This window comes from Lissotriton helveticus, chromosome 6, assembly GCF_964261635.1.
Source record: "Lissotriton helveticus chromosome 6, aLisHel1.1, whole genome shotgun sequence".
NCBI lineage: Eukaryota > Metazoa > Chordata > Amphibia > Caudata > Salamandridae > Lissotriton > Lissotriton helveticus.
The window spans coordinates 1357126484-1357143620 of NC_136067.1; the positions used below are offsets into that span (position 1 = coordinate 1357126484).

General features: G+C 42.1%; 1 protein-coding gene across 1 annotated transcript in view; it reads left to right on the forward strand.

Annotated features, from left to right (window-relative positions):
• FSAF1 (40S small subunit processome assembly factor 1) overlaps positions 1 to 6922 on the forward strand; it is a 201014-nt gene extending 194092 nt beyond the window's left edge. Inside the window, exon 7 of the mRNA XM_078649087.1 lies at positions 6713 to 6922. Coding sequence (XP_078505213.1) covers positions 6713 to 6842 — 130 coding nt within the window. The 3' untranslated portion in view covers positions 6843 to 6922. The remainder of the gene's footprint in view (positions 1 to 6712) is intronic.
• Positions 6923 to 17137: the final 10215 nt, after the last annotated feature.

The following is a 17137-nucleotide window of genomic DNA, read 5'->3' on the forward strand; positions in this document are numbered from 1 at the left end:
GAAGTTCTCTCATTGCTGCAAAAAGATGCAATAGAGCTAGTTCCGTTAAAACATCAAGGAACAAGGGTTTACTCACTCTATTTCCTAATACCCAAATAGGACGGAACACTAAGAACAATTCTAGACCTAAGGCCTCTCAATCTGTATATACAATCAGATCATTTTCACATGATAACTTTACAACAAGTGCTCCCATTGTTGCAACAAGGCGATTTCCTAACCACACTAGACCTCAAGGACGCCTTCTTCCACATTCCCATACATCCTTCTCACAGGAAGTATCTCAGATTTGTACTAGAAGGACAACACTATCAGTTCAAAGTCCGTCCATTCGGGGTCACAACTGCACCAAGAGTGTTTACAAAGTGCCTAGCAGTAGTAGCAGCACATCTCAGAAGACAACATATCCACGTCTTCCCATACTTAGACGATTGGCTCATAAAAGCCAAGTCATTCAATCAGTGTGTCCAACACACATCTCAAACGATTCAAACTCTGCACGACTTGGGACTTACAATCAACTACACCAAGTCACATTTCCAGCCCTCTCACGTACATCAATACCTAGGGGCTACCATAAACACCAATACAGCTCTAGCTTATCCCAGTCCAGCCAGGATACAGAGCATTCAAGCCTTAGTTACAAGGTTTCGCAACCAACACTCTCTCCCAGCCAGAGTGTTCATGCACTTAATAGCATTGATGGCATCTTGCATTTTTATTGTACCATATGCAAGACTGCAAATGCGCCCATTGTAGGAATGTCTAGCACATCAGTGGAATCAGGCACAAGGACAACTAACAGACCTGGTGTTGGTGGATAGCCGCACACATCGCTCTCTGCAGTGGTGGAACACCAAAAACTTTTCCAGAGAGCGGCCATTCCTGGAGCCAGTTCCACAGATAGTACTGACAACAGACGCATCCCTGACAGGATGGGGAGCACATCTGCTCCACCACACAACTCCGGGAAGATGGACCGCTCAACAAAAGGTGCTTCACATCAATCACCTAGAGTTGCTGGCAATTTTCCTAGCACTAAAGTCCTTTCAACTGCACATACGAAACAAAGCTCTCTTAATCCGGACGGACAACATAGCCATGTAGTACATACAAAAACAAGGAGGCACACATTCCCTGCAGCTGTCCCAACTCGAACAAAACATTTGGAGATGGGCCATTCCACAAAACATATATCTGCTTGTAGAACACCTTCCAGGAGTTCACAATCAGATAGCAGATCTGTTAAGTCGACAGACACAACAGATTCACGAATTGGAACTACATCTGCAAGTTCTTCAACCATTCTTTCACAAGTGGGGTAATCCAGACATAGACCTGTTTGCCACACACGAAAACGCAAAATGCCCAACCTTCGCCACCAGGTTTCGATACCCGTTGTTCAAGAGCAATGCGATATGGATGAACTGGTCAGGCAGATTTGCGTACGCTTTTCCGCCAACCCCACTAATACCATTAGTGGTACGCAAGCTCAGACAACAGTCTCTCAAGCTGATCCTGGTAGCTCCCACATGGGCACGTCAACCGTGGTTCACCACACTGCTAGCACTTCTCTAGTTCCACACCAAAAACTGTCTCTGACACCATCCATGCTAACGCAGAACCATGGAGACATCAGGCATCCAGATCCAAGTCAACTGAATCTCACGATCTGGCTCCTGAAGTCTTAGAGTTTGGTTATCTTAACCTACCACCAAACTGTATGAATATCATTTAAAAAGCCAGAAGACCTACTACTAGAGCTTGCTAGGCTTCTAAATGGAAAGGATTTGCCATTTACTGCACTAATAATCAAATTGATCCTTTAGATGCTTCCATTCAAAATATTATCTGTTACCTTCTCCATTTACAGAGATGTAATCTGGCATATTCATCTATATGATTACATCTTGCAGCCATTGCAGCATACCTACAAAACAGACAACATATGTCGTTGTTTAGGGTACCAGCAATAAAAGATTTCATGGAAGGGTTAAAACTAATCATTCCTCCTAGGTTACCACCCTCTCCAGAGTGGAACCTAAACATTGTTCTTACCAGGCTCATGGGACCCCCTTTTGAACCTTTACACAAATGTGAACTGCAATTTCTCAGATGGAAAACCTCTTTCCTCATTGCTATTACCTCTCTTAGAAGAGTTAGTGAGATCCAAGCTTTCACTATACAAGAACCATTCTTACAATTACACCGTAACAAAGTGGTTCTAAGGACTAATCCTAAATTCCTTCCTAAAGTAATTACTCCTTTTCATCTAAACCAATCTGTAGAATTACCAGTGTTTTTTCAAAACCCAGACTCTGTAGCAGAGAGAGCTCTACACACACTAGATGTCAAAATAGCTCTTCTCTATTACATTGAAAGGACAAAATCCTTTCGCAAAACAAAGCAACTATTTGTAGCTTTCTCTCCACCACATAAAGGCAACCCCATTTCTAAATCAGGAATTGCAAGGTGGATTGTTAAATGTGTACAAATATGCTATCACAATGCAAAACGCACATTAACAGTTCCTCCTAGGGCGCACTCTACATGCAAACTAGGAGCCTCCATGGCTTTCTTAGGGAACATTCCCCTAGAAGGCAGCAACATGGTCTACAACACACACCTTTACTAAACACTATTGTGTTGATGTGGAAGCCAAGCAGCAAGCTGCAGTAGGCCAGGCTGTCCTCACAACTCTTTCAAACTACTGCAACTGATACAGGTGACCACCGCTAGGGGAGACACTTCTGCACAATCGATGCAAAGTGTAGAATCTGCAGCTCGTATGCCTCGAACGGAAAATGCTACTTACCAGTATGCATCTGTTCTTGGCTTGTAGAGCTGCAGATTTCTACATGCCCTCTCACCTCTGCGGGACCTGTATCTGTTCCAGTTTTATCTTAATTAGACAAACACGCATGGACATCTTTCTTTCTACTAACTCCATCATTTCCCATTATGGCGAAAAACAATCTAAGGATGGAGGCGATGCCCATGCGCACTATCGTCCAAGGGAGGAGTCACCTATCTCGTGACTACAAAGACTTCTTCCAAGACGACAACAACATGCAATCATCCGGGCCCAACACCAAGTGGCGATCTAATGCAAAGTGTAGAAATCTGCAGCTCTACATGCCAAGAACAGATGCATACTGGTAAGTAGCATTTTCCTTATGGTGCATAACACTGGATGTGGACTGCAGGATATACGTTTGCACCCCAGCGGGGTCAACTCAGTCTTTCATCATTCCAGGGTCGTAAAAAAAAGAATGCCATTGAGGTGGGTTTTTATAAACATCTCCTATGGATAGCAAGGCAAAGCTCCAAAACTGTGTCCATAGGTGCGATATAAAATGAATGTATTATTTCCCTCTGAACCAGCCTTCCAGCGGTATGTAGCGTTTAAAGAATTACCAATAAAAAAATGTGTAAAGTAATGCTGGATACGGAATAAGGATTTTGATTCAAGTATATAAAACACAACTTATTTTATATACGGCATAGTGTGCTTTTTCTAAGCGCTCTAAATGCATGGTGCTATCGTAGCCCAGCTCAATTATACTAAATTGAAAGGTACGTAATGAGACGACCTGGGAAGGATGAAGGCTGAATTGCCATTGCTGTCTATTAAAGACTTGGTCTACAGGTCGGAGCAGATATCACTTGTGATCGTTTAACTCGTGTTTATAACATTACAACATTTAACTGCCCTATTCAGAAGGAATACACCGTTTACTAACATATTGTCAATCAAATATATTGCCATCTCACCAAATGAATTGAGTCCTGCCACTTTAATGATGATCCAGCTCGCCCTGGTAGTCGTTTCATGGGCTTCGGTGTTTGGGCAGGAGTTCAGTAGAAGGGCGCTTAGCTGCAGGGTGCTTGCTTTCACGGCCAGGTGTGAGGCGGGAAGAGAGAGTCCAGTCGGAAGTAAGGTGGGCAATGTACTGACTTAATACACAGGGTTGTTGTGCTCATCTCAAAATTAAACAAGCATTGGCATAGCCACTAGGTCTCGCTTATGGGACCTTATAAGTATTTAGTTATGCAGCACAGTATCCTTGGTGCAATAACATCAACTGTTGCATGGCTAAAACTTATAAGGTCCCAAAAGCAAGACCTGTTGGCTATGCCAATGCTTGTTGCCCTTGTTTTGGAACCTTTGGCTTGTAAAATCCGGCAAAGTCACAGAGCCCCTGCTCTTAATTTTAATCACCGTCCGCTTGGGATCTCCATGTACGCGGACTATATGGTCCTGTTTATCCGCGATCCCCAGCTTCATTTGTCTCCTATTCTCCGGGAATATATTAAATTTGGTCTACTGTCTGGGCTCCAGATTAACTGGGGAAAATCTGTTATTATTCCGCTAACGCTGATTACGTCTCCACCCCAGTTAGAATACCCATTGATATCGTCTGAGGATCCACTTAAATACCTGGGCATATGGGTGCACTGCGATCCTGATATTGTGATCTAAGAGAACTATGGCCAAACATACAACACCTTGGTGCAACAAGTGGATAAGTGGTCCCATCTTCTATTGTCCCTGCCGGATCATATTGCAGTAATTAAAATGGTCATACACCCTAGGGTTGTATACCTGTTTTGTAATATTCCGATCAAACTGACCAAACATTTTTTTTAAAACAGTGCAAACTCAGTTATTGCGATTACTATGGGGGAATAAGAAGCCTAGAATTAGTTGGCTCACATTAACACTTGCCTATGAAAGAGGTGGATTCGCTGCTCCTGATTTCTATGTCTATTATCTCTGCTCACAAGCCCAATACGCTTATTATTGGTTCAGGTCCCATAATTATATTCCACACGTGGCTGTGGAGGACGGAGAGTCTCACACTGTATCTCTGATGAGTGTCCTCACACATACTCCTAGGCAGACGCCCAGGACGGAGATCAACACAATCTACACCACTATTGCGGCCTGGCAGGCGATTGGCAAGCACACACACAAATTTCCTTTATATGCTCCTGCGTTACCTCTCGCTGGACACGCGGCTTTATCCGTCACTCAGGAAAGTAGGCCCATAACCGCTTTAAAGGAGGCTGGCATCATTCACATGAGCGATCATTACCCGGGGGTAGTTATATTGCGGGTGATGACGTAAATTACATCCAAAATCCCACTCCGCTCTTTCAGTACACCTGCTATCGATTGAAGCAGTGAGAGATCTTTATACTGATTTCCCCGCTGAACGGGACACACTTAATTCGCTTCAGTTATTGCTAGTAGCCCCAACCAAGAAAAAACGAATTACTACAAGGCGAGGCAGGATGAACCGGTCCGTGGGCCAGATAAAAGCTTGGAACGATGGAATACCATAGTGACTCCCCCGATTAGTTCAAAAGAGTGGGAACAGATTAGAGTGGGAACAGATTTGCATGCTATCGGGTCGCCTCACTCCGAATGGTAATTTGCGAATTATTCATTTTAAATTCATTCATCAAATGCACCATACTCCTGTTAAGCTACATAGAATGGGTCTTTAAGACTCTGATCATTGTCGGCGATGAGGCAGAGACAGTGCTGATTTCCTCCATCTTGCATGGCAATGTGCCCCTGTGTTCAAATACTGGGAGAATGTTACCACACGTATACATACTATGACAGGTCAAGTGCTGCAGTGCACGCCTCTGCAGTGCCTTTTTGGGTATGTCCCTCACCTGAGGGCCGCCATAGGTAGGTTTGTACGAGTGGCCCTCTTGCTCGCCAAGAGGCGAGTTCTGTTCACGTGGGAGAGTAAACTTGCTCCGAAAGTTGATTACTGGGTTAAGGATCTGGTGTTCTGCGGTGAGCAGTTGGACCTCTACGCTGAGGAACTGCTGACAACATCTAGACCCACGGATATTTGGGCTCCTTTGAGAGAGAATTTGCTGACTCAGCCTGATAATGATTCTGTATGATAAACTTGATGTGCTTCCGCATCACCCGAAATGTTCAACATCGCAGCAAGTGCAGGACACTTCAGATGCACATGTGACATCTTCTGATCGCTAAAATGTACCTCGTATTGTTTTTTCTTATGTTGATGATTTCCTTTGCATTGTTTTTTTTGGTATGTCCATATGCTGTATCCTAATGCAAAAACTTCAATAAAGAAAATAAAGAAAAAAAACCTCCCTGTTCGTACATTTCACTTCCGCGTGGCACCGAGTTCTTTTCCCTATATCTAAAAGCAACTTTTTTTCTCAGTATTTTGTATGGAGTGGAATGAGTGGAGTTCTTTTCCCTATATCTAAAAGCAACTTTTTTTTCTCAGTATTTTGTATCGAGTGGAATGTGTGAAAATGTAATGTATACTTGCAGTCAAATAATTTAGAAAAGAGAATGCTGTAATCGAATAAACGAAAAGCAATAGGGAATGTTTAAACAAATGATGAATGGTAAGTAACCTGTGAGTTCCAGTAAATGGGTGATGTTACTGTGTTTCTAATGTAGCATTTTGGATTTAGGATTGAAGTGCAGTTGAGCAGAAAATCCTTCCTGAACTAGAAATTTGTCAATTAAGCAGAAAATGATTCTTAAACTAGGAAATTATGCTTTAATACCACATTATACATGCAGATTTTAAACACTATTGTGTGATTCGGGTGTGATGCTTAATTGCCAACGTCTTTTTTGTTAACATTTATTTGGGGCATCCACCAATGCATTACTCAAAATTCCTGTTATGATTTTAATTTTCAGATGGAGCAAAAAGAAAAAATCTGCTTCTACAAGTTTGCCAAGAGGGCAGGTTGGAAAATTTAAAAATGGGACTCTCCTACTCAGTGGTAAAGACATTAAGAAAATTAAGACCTCCAAAGTAGTGAAATGAAGACCGATGTCACCACATCAAAACAAAAACGGAAGTTTATGTGCTGGATATTTTTTAATTAAAAAAAGTTTCTACTTTTATTTTGCTGTCTCTCTTGCTTCCATTTGGGTATTTGCTCATGTCAGTAGTTTCACGTTATTTTGTGGTCCAAATATTCAATTTCCAAGCAAATAAGATTCCCAATAAAATTCTCTTTTTGATTACATAAAGCAATAAAACTCCAAAACATTCTAATTAAGCCCATTTTCTGGTGATTGTAGCACATGATTCATGGATAGTGCATCCCTTCTTGCCATCCACTAGTTTCAGTTTTTGATGACTCTGTAAAGTTGTCTTTGGATAGCGTACGGCTGCTACTCTGCGGCTATCGCCCCTATTAGTGATGGCTTCAATATGGGACAGTATACTAAAAACCAAAAAGCTTTCAAATGTTATTTGGGGAAGCTGGAACAGTGTGGCAGTAGCGAGGACTCTGAAACCGAAATACCTCTTAAAAAGGAGATTTATGTGAGTGCTGAAGAGGGAGCTAAACTTAGCCCAGGAAAACTGTTTTAGGCGCAACCTTTTGCAGTGAGGAAACAGTGTGTCCGCCTGTTGTCACCTGTGAGGTTTGTGTGGAGTCTCACACAACAGTTTTATAAATGGAAACCAAACAATTGATTTATGCAGTGCAATTTTCCAAGCACCTAGGCTAAAATCAGAGGATTTCTGGCAGTCCTGAAGTAGGACTTGTGATTTCTTCCTGTACTTCAGGGTTGGGTAAATTAGTCAAGAGCATCACTTCTGCAGAGCAGAAGATCATGTCTTTATTATTTAGAAACTTGTGATCCTACTCTTTCAGAGCTGTTTTCAAGGCTGGCTGGGCATCAATTAGTCGCTGCCAGCATACGAGGAACCGCCCTTGACTGGATCCACTCGGTCCTCACTGGCAGAAGCCAAAGAATCAGACTGCCTCCCTTCCTCTCTGAACCCACAGAAAACAACTGTGGAGTACCCCAGGGATCATCACTCAGCCCAACCCTCTTCAACATCTATATGGCTCCCGTCGCCGCCATCATCAGACAGCACGTCCTCAGCATAGTATCCTAAGCCAACGACACCCTACTCGTCCTCTTCCTCACCAAGGACCCCACCAGACTCAACTTCCGGGAGGGAATGCAGGACATCGCAGCCTGGATGAGCAACAGCTGCCTGATGCTCAACTCGGATGAAACAGAAGTCCTCATACTAGGAACCACCCCGTCAGCATGGAACAACACCTGGTGGCCCGCCGCACTCTGCTGCCCTCCAACCCCCATGGACCACGCCAGAAACCTTGGCATCGTACTCGACTCCTCCCTCTCCATGAACAAGCAACTTAACACTGTCGCAACCAGCTGCTTCAACACCCTCCGCATCCTCTGAAAGACCTTCAAATGGATCACCCAGAGTCAAGGAAGACAGTCACCCATGCACTCATAACCAGCAGATTGGACTAAAGAAACGCACTCTACGCCGGCATAAACAAATCTCTACTCCACAAGCTCCAGATGATACAGAATACCGCAGCCAGACTCGTCCTTGGCGTCCCCCCGACACGAGCACATCAGCCAACATCTGCGGAACCTCCACTGGCTCCCTGTCGAGAAGAGAATCACCTTCAAGATACTCACCCGCACCTACAAATGCCTTCACAACACAGGACCCAATACCTCAACGAGAGAATCACCTTCCACGTACCCAAAAGAAACCTCCGCTCCACCAACCTCGCCCTAGCTGATACCCAGCGCATCCGTAGAGCCAGAACAGGGGAAAGAGCTTTCTCCTACATCGCAGCCAAGACCTGGAATGAGCTCCCTATCGACACCAGGTGCACCCCCTCCATGGACACCTTCAGTAAGACCCTCAAGACCTGGCTCTTCGACTGCTCGGAGCTGCAAGCCCCCCCCCCCCCCACTCTCCCCAGTGCCTTGAGACACTCACAGGTGGGTAGCGGGCTCAAAACCCCCTGATTGATTGATTGATTGATTGATTGATTGATTGATTGCTTGATTAGTCTGCTCAGCCCTAAAAGCAGTGTTTTCCAACCAACATTTTCCTTCTTATCCTGGATGCCCAGTTCCTGTTTGGTTACTCCTCTTGAAAGTTGATCACATTTAAATAAATAGTTATTCCCATCATGGAACGTAAACCTAAGTTAAAAAAAAAATAACAGAATAGAGTACACATGTTAATAAACAGTTGTTTGTGTTAGCTGTATATGCATAGTGTTTTAAAAGAATAATTTAAAATCTATATGATACGTAATCTTTGGTAGGAAATGTCTGGTTTTTCCACTTCTCACATTTTTATACTTTGCACTTTTTCCTATTTGAGATCTACTCATAGATCAGATGCAGTATTGATTTTGGTTAGTAAATAAAGTGCTGTCATTGTTATAGCTAAATTTAGGTACATTTCTTGGATCCTTAATCATTTAAAAATTACTCCCTCCTTTACCTCTGATGTAAATAAAACTGTCACTCCCCATGTTAGCAGTGTTTCCATTGGGAAATGAATAAAAAAAACGTCTTCATTGTTGTACATTAGGTAAAGATAGCAACATCTGAGGGGGGTTTCTTGTGAAAATATGCAATAAAATTGTGGTGTATAAAAATGAATGGAGCTCAAGGAAAACATACACATGTAAATTAAATTGCACACAAGTTTTAAATTGATTATATGTCATGAGTTACATTGCTGTGCAATTCAACACTTTTTCTAACTAAGCACTTTCAAGAGTGTAGCACGCAACCTGGCCACAAATTCAATTGGACAACTCATGTGGGCTACGAGATCCTGTAAAATAGCACTAAATTAGAGTCCTCTAGATATTTAACTCTTGCTTGAACTCTTTCAAAAAGCTATCTGAAACACAGGAATTGCCCTATATTGTTTCGTATTGTTCTCAGACATTTGTACAGTACACTTTTATCTCTTGATAACTTCCTTGACCTTGAGTAATCCTAAAGCTAATTTTGTTAAACTTTTGTGGTGCCTCATATCATTCTAAAAATCCCTCTGGATCAGTTAGACTTTCAGTGTTTGTAAGGAGTGAAAGCGGTCTCCAGGACCCTACTCCAGTGCCAACTGATGCATTTGAATTACGAATACTTTTGGGAAAATGGGACAGTCCTGTTCGGCCGCTTAATATATTAATCTTGGAGTTAATTCATTGGTCAAGCAAGCCCTAGATCTAGGAGCTTTATAAATTCATGTTTTAATTTTTAGGTCAGCTTACCAGACCTGTAATCTGTTTGGATGCAATAGACGTTTTATGGGCTTACCAAGAACATAGGGGGGCACCTATTGCTTACCAGTAGTTGGATTTACAGTCATTCCCATTTGCCTGTTTCGTTTTTGAGGACTTTTTTTGTCCACTTTGTGTCTGTCACTCCCCTGGAGCATCACTAATTTACTTGTGTCCTTCGATAGCTCATGTTTGGAGATCTACTTGTTTCTATGTTTTAATTACTCTGTGAGACTAAAATAAAAAGAAAGAAAGAAAGCACTCGTCATTTAGTAGGCAGGTGCATGTATGGTGCATGTGCCTACAAAATGACACAAGTGGTCATGTCATTGGCTTTTAAAACAAATTCTTTCGCCAGATTTACACAGCAGCGGGTATGCTCTACAGCAGTTGTTCCTAACCTGTGGTCCAGGGTTCCCTGGGGGGATCCATGACACCAGAAGTCTGCAACTTCTTAAATAATTAGATACGGCTAACAGATTAATAAAGTGTATGTAAATAAAGCAAAATGTAAAAAAATATATTTTTAAAATGTGATGTAAATGCAAAGTTATTTTCAAATGGAGGCTAAAAATGAAGTTGATGTCGTCTGACTCATTCATGGGGGCGGTGCACATGCATTAAACAGAATGTAGTATGGTTGAAGGGTGACCTTAGTTGAATTTAGAAAAGCACCAACTTTCCCATTAAAGTGAAAATCTAGATTTTTTTGTATTTTCAATAAAATATTTCATCAGTTGTGTATTGTTTGATGAATGTTTTTTCTATATTTTTGAGTATTGTTTTGGGTTTCATCGAAATGGCTTAATCTGGTGTCCCGGCTTCCAGTAATGACTCAGTGGTAGTCTTGAGGTTCCAATAATAATGAAGTGGTGGCCAAGAGGTTAAGAACCACTTCTGTACAGCATCGCTAAAAACCGTTGACAAAGCCTACAGGACCAAAAGACCAGGCTTACTGGCTTTGTCAATGCTTGCTAAAATTTATTTTATTATGGGGCCGAGTGGCACACAAGGCCTCCTTCCAGGCTGATTTTGGCCCCAGGGACCCCCAACCCACGGGGGCCCTAGCCTCATTAAAAATGGGCGGAGGGCCTGCGTCACCCTCCACCAGGGCCTGGAAAAAGTTAAACCAGGGAGAGGGGCAAGTAGCCCCCCCCCTGTCAGTTTCAAATAAAATAAGTATTTCGACATCATGTCATGAAAGACGATACATTTAAAAGAAACAGCGGTCATTTTATATTCCTACAAAGTTAAAATGTGGTAATTCGTGTACACTGATAAAGGAGAGAATAATCACAAATGTCCTACTAATTAAACATGTATTCTAGTTGTTCCATACCCATCTATATACTTTTTTTTATAAGATATATAAATATATATTTTGTTAAAAAACAGAATATAAAATTTAAAAAACCAAGATATTTACAATATATTTTACAGTGGTATAAGATCATTAGTAAATTGATTAATCTATTTCTTCATTTAACAATTTTAATTTCTTCCTACGTATTGCCCACACCCAGTTCAGAAATTTGGCGATAGCAATTATTAGATTTTCTGTACAATCCGTTTTAAAAATTCTTAGGGCCTCAGTGCCTGTTTTTAGCCCCTTCTGCATACATATGGGCCTTAACCACCTATAACATGGAAGTTTATACTCAGGACATATGAAAAGGATGTGAGCTAGGTTTTTCCGTTGGGTAGTACAAAAGGGGCACGAGACATCATTTCCTTTTTTCCATTTACCGGTAAAGGAGTTGATTGGAAGGGTGCCCACCCTGTATTGATGGAACCGTTTCCTATCCTCTGGGATTGTAACAAGATCCCAATAAGGTTCGTAAGCCGGTAAGTGTTTAAGCTCCTTAAAGGCACTTGACAAGGATAAAGCATTACATCTTTGGAATTCTCGTGATGACACCATTAACCAATATAGCTCTTTTAATTTTTTACGTGTGGGAAAGACATTTTGGGCATGTTTGTCCCATAGTTCTCCCAGGCCCAGGGCATTATAGGTCACCTTTACTTCTCTAAACCAGGTTATTCTATTTTCTGTGTCCATATCCCTGACTTTAAGGAGTGCCTGAGCATACTGAGAGAGTTCTGGGGTAAACCAGTTCCTTCGCTAGTGACCAACAGGTCTAAACCGAGCTACGTCCTCAATTCTCTGGCATCCCAAATCTAAGTAGAGTGGTAGGAGTGGTGTAGATGAAGGAAGCCGCATTAATCCCCTCACAAACTTATTTTGGGAAATTGCCAGAGCAGAAATATTACATGGCCCCCAGAGTTCAGCCCCATACTTCACAGAAGCCCGTATCTTAGTATCGTAAATCTTTAATGCAGGGGCTGTGGGTTTGGTGGCCGAGGAACGCAGTTCTCTAAGGAGTACTCCTGCCAGCTGGGCGTGTCTAATGACTAGATGGTTAATATGGTGTTTCCATTCGAGCTTTGATCCCAGTGTAATTCCTAGATAAGTGACAGATTGGGTCTGCTCAAGGGGCTCCCCATTCATTATTACTCTTCCCTTCACAAATTTATGCATATGCATAACCATAAATTTTGTTTTTGACACGTTGATGGTGAGTCCATGGTCATCGCTAAAAGTTTCAAAGTGCCCGATTACTTTTTGAAGCCCTTGTGTTTTTGAAATTAGAAAGGTATCATCTGCAAACATTAACAGGGGAATCGACAAACCGTTTAGCTTGGGGGCATCCATGGAGAAGTCCCTATAGTAGTCGATTACCCTGTTAATGTACAGAGAAAACAATGTTGGTGCCAAGACACACCCTTGTCTTACACCTCTCATGGTTGGGAACCTATCTGTGGCCTGGCCTTGTTCACCCCACCTAACCTGGGCAAAATTATTATCATGAAGTTTAATTAAAAGAGTGAGAAGTTCAAGTGGCATGCCTTGTTCCTGAAATACACTCCATATCTTCATGCGGGGTACTAAATCAAAAGCCAATTTTAAATCGACGAATGCCGCATATAGCGTGCCACCTCCAAGAACTACCCATCTCCAATAAATAACAGCGAATGTAAAAACCTGATCCACAGTGCTTGTGTGTGCACGGAACCCGGCTTGCAGAGGTGACAAAACCTCATCGTCGGCTAGCTCTGGATCCTAGCCAACACGAGCCTGGCAATCACCTTCTGGATGCAGTCTATTAGGCTTATAGGCCTATAGTTTGCAGGGTCGGAATGATCCTCCTTTTTAAAAATGGGGATAATCTCGGCTCCCTTCCAGGTATCTGGAATTGGGGAGCCGTTAGCGATGGCATTTGTAAGGGACTTTATATATGGTACCCATATCTCTTTACCATTTATAAAGAGATCCGCGGGTATGTTATCCAGCCCGGGTGCTCTACCCTTTGGGACGGAGTTTAGGGCACATTCAACTTCTTTAGTACTAAAATTTAATGGCGTCAAAGTTGCATCAGTAGGAGAAGTGTTGAAACTTAGCCCCATGTCATGGGCCGGGCAAGCAAATTGTGTCTTAAAGTGCGAGACCCAAGATTCTGGGGATACATGATTTTGCGGATGGGCCCTGGGGGAACCTTTTCCCCATTTAACCAGATTCCAGAACCCTACCATATTTCTGGTTTTACTGGCATTATACAAGTCTTGCCAGTATTGTTCGTCCCAAGTTTTCTGTGCTTCCCGCTGAACTAAGTTATAATTACGCCTTGCAATTTGTATTAGGTCCCTATTTTTTGATCTTACAGCCTCAGCTAATGATTTATATGCATCCCTGCAACCTTTGCCATACCAGGAGGCTGCCTGCTTATTATGAGTTCGTTTGGATCCCGTGATTTCTTTAATAAAATATTTTTTAAGATTATTATGGGCTCCGGTCATTTTATTCATTGACGCTCATGCTAAATGCTCTACTACCCCTAGACCTCTGCAGCAAGAAGTTACTAAACCTCCATGACTTCCTCTGTGTTAATTTATATTTCTATTTATACCTTCTTTTGTACAATATTGCCTATGTTATAATTATTTTTGACTGTATTTGCATTTCTTATTTGTTATGTTTATTCTTTATTTTCTAAACCCACTTGTTACATTGTATATGAACCTACTGCCTTTATTGTTTTTATATTCTGCATATTGTTGTAATTCTTTTGTCCTAATAAACCTTTTCTGAACTTAAAAAAGATTATTAAAAAGATTGGAATGAATTGGAACAACCTTAGACATAAGGTCCTGTTCTGTTATACAACCTTGGAGTTTCTTGGATGCTTTTAGAACTAGTTCTCCCATTGCAGTAATATGTTCCGGTTTCAGGAGGCATTCTGCCCATTTAACTCTCCGGTATCATTAGTAGGAAATATATCTATCATTGTTAAATTAGGCTCTGGCTGTTTTCCACTATGCAAGTCCAGTTTTAAGCTTAGGGGATTATGGTCGCTTTCCACTCTTTTTACAATGACCATATCTTCTATTGTTGTCCAGAATTCTAAGTTAACAAGAATGTAGTCTATACGACTATTACGGATCCCATTATCAAAGGTTGATTCCCCTTCTTTATCTGATCTGGTCCTGCCATTTAAAGCTCTTAGTCCCTGTTCTAAACATAGAGTTTTGAGCTGAATTGCCGCCTGTGACCATCATTTGATTGGAGGGATAATCAATTGGGGGATGTGCCATGTATAGTCTTCCTCCATTGCTAGATCAAGATCGTTTAAGTCTAGGGGTTCGAAACAGCAATTAAAATCTCCCGCTATGAGCACGTTCGCCTTACCATAATAGTTAGCGAGGAGGGGATCCAGCTTGCAAACTATCTCAGAGGGTTTACCTCCTGGTTTTCCTCTCGCGTATACATAAAAAATGTACAGATTTCTACTTTTTGGACTCTGTAGCCTAATAATGAGAATATCTTTACAACCAGAATCCATCCGAGTAACTCTAAGACCATCATTCTGTTTAACCCAGACTGTCAATCCCCCCATTGGTCTACCTCTTGTAGTTTGGATAGCTGGGATAAAAAAAATTCAAGTACCCCTCCCTATATAAGAGCTCTATCTGCCATGTTTCCTGGAATAATATGACTGCATAAGTGTCAATAAATGCTAACCAGTCTAGGGACGTTATTTTACTCTTAAGTCCTGCTATGTTCCAGGAAAGCAGTGATTGTGCTATTGTGGTGTTACTAATAAATCCATTAGCCTGAGGCAGACTCTCTACGGGGGATACACTATACGTCATTTGGGTCCCTGTTGTAGCTTCAAGTGTGATGCCTTGGGCAGTAGGGCTAGATTCTGGCCTGTGGGGCCTGTCGGCATTTGGATCCTTCATGAGACACAGTAAAGGCGAGTAAGTGTTGGCTTTGCTCTTGATACTTCTACTGTGGGCTGTCGGTTTTATTAACTCCCCGTCGTGCACTCCTTTAATACTCACTAATGTGTCTATGAGCTTCGGTACATGGTGCTCCCTGAATAGACTTTTATTAAGTCAGTCCACACCTTCTAGCCCGGACAAGATGGAGAATCAGTTAGTAATTGGGATGTTGAAGCTGTGGCCTATTGCATTGTAGATAAATGGGTTCCTGGGTCTATGTGGGTTCATCAACAGGGATTGGGGGTAAAAATAGCTTAGGTCCCGAGTTGATATTCCTTCCTCTGCACTGCCCTGGTACCAATCTCTTATGTGTGCAATTACCCTACGGTCCCTAAAATTAATAGTGACGACATCCCCCTGGATGTCTTTGGGTCTTTGCCCCATCCAGCTTAGTCTCCTTACATGCAAAATTTCTCCATTTACATTGGGAGGTAGAGGCCTATTATGTCGTAACCAGTGGACTACTTTATTTTTAAGTTCTGGATAGCCTTCTATTTTCCCCGCTGCCAATTCTGGGACCCCAGTAAGAACTATAACATATAGGGCCGCTTCGGGTGGCAGATCTATATGTTGGAAGTTTCCTCTATCCTTCTTAGCTAAAAGATGGGTCCTCACAGTGTTTTCATGCTTATTTTCCTTGTTACTTACTTTTTCTCCCTCTCTTCCTTCCCTATCACGTGAGTGTTCTCTAACTATTGCAGGGGTATTCTTAGTATTCGTGTTTGGGGATGGTGTAATATCCTTACTATTCACTGGGTTAGTTGTTTTCTTTCCTGTCGTTGGCATACATGGAATTGGATTTTGCTTGCGAGCTACCAGGTCCCTGAGTAGTGTGGTATTTGTTGCTGTTGCATCTTCTAATAACCCCATTTGTTCAGACAATCTTTTTACTCTCTCGACAAGAGGTAAGATTAGGGATTTGACTAAGTGCTCGATTTGTCCCATTAAATCCTGTCGAGAGTGAGGAGACGGAGGGGGGTTTTGGAGTTGTATTTTTATTGGATCACTTCTTGTGCCCTTCTCGGGGCTTGAGGCTACTTTAGCAGTTTTGGCGCGCCTGCCCGAATGACAGTTCGCCTGCGTTTCCTTTTATTCACCTGCCCTAGTCCTAATGAATTTGTTTCTGTGGTCACCTTCGTGGTGAGTTTGTGCTGGTTTACCCCCTTGGGACTATTAATTGTTGGGGAATCTAAGATGGAATCGTCAATATCAGTCTCCCTGGTTGTGTCGGATAGTGCACTTAGATCTTGCAACTGCAGGGGAATACCAACATCACCGTATGGTTCCCTTTCAATACCGGATTTTGGTGGGGTTGTCGCTTGCTGAATGCGACCCAAAGACGAGCGTTTGTTGTACAATGGTTCTGAAGACAACCGTCGCTCAGTAATGGCTATCTCACGCTCTAATACATTAGCGGCCCTTGTTATAAACTGATCTAGAGTCCATCGAACAGACCCTCCCACCAGGGATTTCCTACTTGCACCTGGGCATGAGTTCATCTTTCTAAGTAGTACTTAACCGAACTCAGATCTTAAACCAATGATCTAGTAATTTTTTCAAGGAGTGTTATGTTCAATTTGCTCATGTAGAGTACGGCTAACACAAATAGTATTAGAGCATGAATGTCAATGATTGTCACTGTTAGTAAAATATTGTCTTACTTTGTGTGTCCCACAAATCAGGTACG